Raw genomic sequence first — 7,000 nt, 5'->3', positions numbered from 1 at the left:
AAAATGAAATGACCAAGGAAGAAAACTGTTTTGCACCTAAATATGTGCCCACGTTCTTTATTATGTGTTATAATCAAGTTTCAAGCTCACACTCGAACCAGAATGTTCCGAGACTTTTCCTTTGAAAACTTATTTGTTCAGATGCTCTGTTAGTGTTACTCAGAAATTGCAGTTTCAGTCAATCAATCAAACTTTCATTTTCGTTCAATTTTGTTGTTGCAATTGTACAATGTATGTTTCGATAGACTTAGTGCTTATCAGCAACGCTTTCGATCAAAGAAACACAGCACTTCAAACGTTATCTATCGGTCATTCAGAAACACAGCTGCTATAAAATCGTGGTTTCTCTTAATTGAAAACATATTTTTCCTTAAAGGGTCGGAATCCCGTGCCTCGATGGTAATACTACTAATAGGCTACATTTGCCGATAGGGTCAAGTTTTCTCCTTTTGCATCGTGTTAATAACGATATGCATTTTTTTTCCCCAGTTTTCTGTCAAGCTCAACAAATTGTTCATCCAGCGGCTTGAGACATTGACTGTGAAGTTCAAACGACTTGACCTTGGAACCAGTCCAGATCGCATCAAGGCCCATCTCTCATTCTCCGACTATAATAATAAGGTTTTGTTTGTTCATATATTTTTGTTATTAGCATTTGAGTCGTTTTTCTATTATTTTTTTATGACACTTTAGATTATGACAGAGGGAAAAATGGAAAGTTTAATTTTGAGATTGATTTTTTTTCAAGTGTGAAGTCTGATCATGATATTTCACCAAAATTAACTAAAGGTTAAAAAAAAGTTTCAATGCACAGGTGCAAACCGGCACAATATTGTGGCAGGAGAAACACGTGAGTTTCTGTCCGGGAACACTTATATTTGAGTGGCAAAAAGCAGGAGTGAAGTGTAGCAACTGTTAACTGTTATATATCAAGAAAAGGGTCATATATCAATGTTGACCATGTTTTATTTGCAATTGCAGTTTGGCTTTCTTTTTATTTTATTACCTTATTATATGATCTCATAATTGTTATTGTATATTTTTCAGTTGGTGCAGACGTGTTATGCTCATAAAACGTCCATGAAGGACTTTCCGGAGCACGTGCGTCAGTGTCTCAACTCCGAAGCTATGCATGTAAAACCACCAAAGTGCAAACAGTTTTCCTGCTTCTGTCCACTTTCTTGGAGTCGAGACTTCGTTTGGAGTGAGGCACATTTGTTTAGGGTGAGTTCATTTTTGACTCACATGCATAGTGAAAGTGAGTCTATGTACTGACCCTAGTCGTCCGTCCGTCCGTCTGTCTGTCTGTCTGTAAAATAACTTTAACGTTAGACTTTTCTCGGACACTAGTAAACCTATCCCCACCTAATGTGGCATGGTAGTATAAGTAAACAACACATTGATCTCTCATGCAATATCTGTTTGGGTGGTATAACTTCAAGGTAAAGGTAAAGATGACCCCTTTGAAAACTGCATTTTTGATCATAGGCCTATGACAGTGTAAAAGAGAATGACACAGAAAGCCAAAACTGTGACATCACAACTAGTGATGACATCACTTCCTTTTAGTGATGACATCACTTCCTTTTCAATTCAGAATGGAAGCAAATAGTGAGTCTCTCATTGAGCTTTCTCCAACTAGTTTTATTTTCATTGTGATTTGATTTAGTAAGTTTAGTTTCTGATAGAGTGCAGAGCATGTGAGTTGTATAGGCTTTGCCTTTCTAGTTCATTAATGGAGTAGGATATGTGGTGTACCTTGCTTCAAGGTCAAGGTCACAGGGGCCGTAAATGTTGTCTCAAACACCTTATGCACGCCGGCCATGTTGTGTCTGCAAAGTAATAACAGTTTAGTGTCTTCCACTTATCTGGTATGTGAGGACGCTAGTCTCTGAGCTCGACTGACTGAACATAATTCTCATTAAAGTAACATATATTGATGAAGAGAGCGATAATGAATGCCTATTGTTTCTATGTGTGAGTTAAGTTAAAAACGTGGGCGTAAGAGGGTAGAATAAAGATTCACTCTAGCCTCCACACACATAAAACAAAATGTAAGAGAGAAGGGCAGTTGACCGGAAACACTTGTAAACAAAAACCTACCCCGGACACTCTACCATAGCTAAAAGTGCGCAAAAGCTGTCTAAAAATAGGGTTACAGATCTGCAGAGCAATAATTTTCTCGGAACCGGTAGTGATTTTAATTGCACCAGTTGGTAGAACACTGTGTTTTGGACTCGCATGCATATCAACAGTGAGTCTATGTACTGACCCTAGTTGTCCGTCTGTCTGTCTGTCCGTAAAAAACTTTAACGTTGGATTTTTCTCGGACACTGTTAAGTCTATCAACACCCAATGTGGCATGCTAGTGTATGGTCACAAGACCTCAAAAAACATACAAAGTGACTTGACCTTGTGTAAGTTTGAGTATGTGTGGTAAGTGTGATCAGGAGAGAATTTTAAATTGTTTTTTTTAATTCTCTCATCTACAGAGGCACTGTTGATGAAAGAGGCAGAACCACGTCCGGAGATAGAGTCAGCGTCGGAGGCAGAACCACCTCCGGAAACGGAGACAGGGTCAGCCTCGGAGGCAGAGCCACCTCCGGATATGGAGGCAGAGTCAGCGTCGGAGGCAGTACCACCTACGGAGGTAGAGGGGCATTCGGAGGATATTTTCTCAAGTGGAAGCGAATATTTGCCTTCTCCAAAGGTACTTTCACAAAAACTATTAATACTCATTTATTATTATTATTTCCAGAATTTTTAAAATTTTTATACACTTCATGTGCCCAGTTTCTTTCTTTTTTTGTGTTGTGCTTTCCCAGTCAGTCTGCGTGCCTGGTTCCTAATTTTACAGTACTCATCATACACTTTCAGATCAGCAGTGTGAGCATACCTCTTCCAAAGCTGGTTTTTACATTTAGTCAAGTTTTGACTAAATGTTTTAACATAGAGGGGGAATCGAAACGAGGGTCGTGGTGTATGTGTGTGTGTCTGTCTGTCTGTCTGTCTGTGCGTGTGTGTGTGTAGAGCGATTCAGACCAAACTACTAGACCGATCTTTATGAAATTTGACATGAGAGTTCCTGGGTATGATATCCCGAACGTTTTTTTAATTTTTTTGATAAATGTCTTTGATGACGTCATATCCGGCTTTTCGTGAAAGTTGAGGCGGCACTGTCACGCTCTCATTTTTCAACCAAATTGGTTTAAATTTTGGTCAAGTAGTCTTCGACGAAGCCCGGACTTCGGTATTGCATTTCAGCTTGGTGGTTCAAAAATTAATTGATGACTTTGGTCATTAAAAATCAGAAAATTGTAAAAAAAAAAAAAAAATTATAAAACGATTCAAATTTACGTTCATCTTATTTTCCATCATTTGCTGATTCCAAAAACATAAAAATATGTTAAATTTGGATTAAAATCAAGCTCTGAAAATTAAATATATAAAAATTATTATCAAAATTAAATTTTCGAAATCAATTTAAAAACACTTTCATCTTATTCCTTGTCGGTTCCTGATTCCAAAAACATATAGATATGATATGTTTCGATTAAAAACACGCTCAGAAAGTTAAAACAAAGAGAGGTACAGAAAAGCCTGCAATCCTTCTTCGCGCAACTACTACCCCGCTCTTCTTGTCAATTTCACTGTCTTTGCCGTGAGCGGTGGACTGACGATGCTACGAGTATACGGTCTTGCTGCGTTGCATTGCGTTCAGTTTCATTCTGTGAGTTCGACAGCTACTTGACTAAATGTTGTATTTTCGCCTTACGCGACTTGTTCCTCCTTATTTTAGTCAGTCTTCCTGTTGAGTTTGGGTTTTATGACCTTTTCATGTTACCCCTGTAAGCATTAGAACTTCGTCTTTGCCCACTTCAAAATGTAAACAAACCCTGTGCATCAATTATTTTAAGTACAGTAGTAAATATTGAATCCTACTTGACCATACTTGTTGAGGTAATGACCTCCAAAGGTCAAGGTCACCATGTCCTGTTGAAATGGTCAATTTAGTGTGTCTCATTATATTTACGCCGCTGCATGGCTATCCTATCGGCTCAATATCTACTGAACTGACAGTCACAGTCACAGTGATAGACCTATATATATGTAAACAGTTTTAAACATGGAGACTGCCATGTGAACTGAGACTTGAAAGTGAAAAGGAAACAAACTTGCATCGGTCTCGGATAGCCATACCGGTGGAAGAGACATTAAACACAATAACCAACCAACCAACCCCATTCAGTTGTTCCAGGAACTTCAGCTTTGGTTCCATCACAAGTGCATTGTCACCTTCAAACAATATGATATGAGGAACCGGAGAGCTGCGTGTAAACGGGTGTGCAAAAGAACGGTCCGACAAAAAATAACGTAGCAAAGGCAGATTTAAAACAGATCGTTCATATGAACTTATTTATTGGTTAGGATGTTTATTTCAGAATTTCACATTGTGACAATTTCTGCATTTTCACCTTGTGATACCTGAACATGTATGCTCTTCCACAGACTTTAAATTAGTTAAAATGGCACAATGTCAAGCCCTTTTGACTAATCAAAATAGTGTGGACGTATTTTTTTGTTTATATAATTCCCCACGATTGTGTATAGCAGGTGTTTCAGTGATCTACATGTGGGAGCTCGAGCGGGTGATAATAGGTGCAATGTTTGTTGTTGTTGTCACAGACGGGCGTCTCCACCAGGAAGAGATCCAGGAAGAAGGATCAAGCAGAGGTGGATCCCACCCCACCTGTAGATGACCAGGAGATTGACTACCGGTACACAGATTTTGGGTTTGAGCAGCCCCAGGATTTTTGTGTTTCCATCCCCGATGAACTGGAAAAAGCCAGTGGTCAAGAGTCCCCTGGCAGCGGAGCAACAGAGGTTGGTGAAGGAGATGAGAGAGGTCAAGCGCTGCCTCTCTCTTACCTGGGCCTGTCGCACTGGACGGAAGCTCTGGTTCAGCCCAGCCTGGATTCAGAGGTCATCTTGGTGGACTTAGTCAAGGTAAGGCGTGCACTTTTTCCTGGGCCTTTCATCAGAAACAAACCTTATTTTTATATTTATTATTTTGGCCAGATTCATAGTCATGAGCAAGATGGTCGCCCACTTGCCTCAGGCAACTAGAACTGAATGTGTGCGAAGAGAAGTTTAGAAAGTGATCGCCCACTTAGTGTAACTATTTTAGTCATCAGGATTTTGCAAACCAGTGCTCACAGTGTTCAACTTTTGGTGAACGTTTGCTCACACTTCAACACAACCATACTCGGCAAGGCAATTTGTAAGTGGAGTTCTTCTCTTCCATCAATAGGTAATGGACCGTACACATTTCTCGATCACTTCTTTATATATCCCCAAAACATGGAATCATGCAGTGGTCTCTGGTATTGAGACTTTCATAATCAATACACAGGGTGTTGTTTGCTTGTGGTACATTGGACCCTTTTAAAACTTAGTAAGTAAAACCGATTTCGGTATTTTCATATTTGACCGGTAGACAAGCGGACAATTACAGTTAAAATGTTTCTTCATGCAAGCAGGGCTAATGTATTAACTGTAATTGTAGGTTAGAAAATACAAACTTTTTATTCGTTTCAGACGCCTGCCTTAACCAAGATTCACCTGGCTTCTGCACACGGCGAGAAACTGCTGTCTGTACCTCCCGAGCCCTGCAGGCCTGACGGTACTGTTGGTAACCATGGTGACAAAAAGGTGGACACAACAAAGACACGGGCAGGCGGCATGTGTGTGACGTGTGCAATAAGGCTTTCAATCGGGCTGGTAGCTTGAACAGACACAAGATGATCCACACCGATGAGAAACCTTTTGTGTGTGACGTGTGCAGTAAAGCTTTCAATCAGGCTTGTGGCTTGAAGGAACACAAAATGATCCACACCGGTGAGAAACCTTACAAGTGTCCACACTGTGACGCTGCGTTTAGTCGGTCAGGTAACTTACAGACACACATCAGGATGGTCCATGCACGTGACAAACCCCACGTCTGTGATGTCTGTGGCGCTGCTTTCTCTGTGACTAGTGACTTACAAACACACACAAAGAGGATCCACACCGGTGAGAAACCCTGCGTGTGCAGCGACTGTGGGAAATCTTTTGCCCTTTTCGGCGACTTGATAATGCATCGTCGGACCCACACAGGAGAGAAACCGTACAAGTGCCAACACTGTCCCTATGCTTGCACACAGTCAGGCAGTTTGAAGAAACACGTACAGAGACGGCACCAGTAACACCGTCACACTGCGTGATACTCGGCCGCCCATCTTTCACATACACGTTTAGCATCGTAGTCTGGGAAGGATATTTTAGGAGTGTCTGTGTGTGTGTGAATTATGACATTTCAACAGGGCTAAAAGAAACTGCTTTTTTGGAGATTTAGTTTCTCGATTTGTTCCACACAATAACACAACTGATGGCAGTTCATCAGACAGTTCTGCACATTTAGAGCCCTTGGAGATTGAAACTGTTTCCAAAAACAAACAAGGAAAAAACTGTATGTTTGGAAAAGAACTTGTTTTTTGTGAACATCACATTGCTAAGCTCAAGTCTTGCTGTAATGAATATATTCAAGAAACATGTGATGGAGGTAAGATGAAAAGATCTGATGTTATTGGATTGATTCAAAGGGCTGGACCCAATTTTCAGTGCCTGCTAGATAGTTACAGTCCGCTACAACTTTACAATCGAGTTAGAACTGAGGTGCTCAAGGCAAACAAACGGCTCCATTTGTCCAAAGACGAACAAAGCAAACGCTAAGTATCCCCCCCTCCATGCGAGAGTAATGTCGGCAGCCCGGCTGTTGGCGTTTTATTCTATCAGGAATGGTCAGCAGGACAAGGATAGCAGCTTCTATAGTTGAAATTTAGGGTGCAAAATGTAACGATCAGATTTTCAGATGTCTTTTGGTGAGCAACATGTCCGATTAACACTGCGTATGACGTTTTTTGGTGAGGAATGTGTCTGATTCATACTGTGTATGACCTTT

The 7,000-nt window shown here is 40.6% G+C and overlaps 1 protein-coding gene across 1 annotated transcript; it reads left to right on the top strand.

The window, feature by feature from the left end:
- Window positions 1-2,186: 2,186 nt before the first annotated feature.
- On the top strand, window positions 2,187-2,562 carry LOC138957495 (germ cell nuclear acidic protein-like; the record flags this gene model as incomplete). The annotated part of the gene is given in 1 exon segment (XM_070328611.1): window positions 2,187-2,562. A coding segment is annotated over 1 exon segment (59 nt), but the record flags the coding sequence as incomplete, so codon positions are not given.
- Between the last annotated feature and the right edge of the window lie 4,438 nt (window positions 2,563-7,000).

This window comes from Littorina saxatilis, unplaced genomic scaffold, assembly GCF_037325665.1.
Source record: "Littorina saxatilis isolate snail1 unplaced genomic scaffold, US_GU_Lsax_2.0 scaffold_2797, whole genome shotgun sequence".
In the NCBI taxonomy this organism is placed as follows: Eukaryota; Metazoa; Mollusca; class Gastropoda; order Littorinimorpha; family Littorinidae; genus Littorina; species Littorina saxatilis.
The sequence above is the reverse complement of the archived record's forward strand: the minus strand, read 5'-3'. Positions and strand labels throughout refer to the sequence as shown.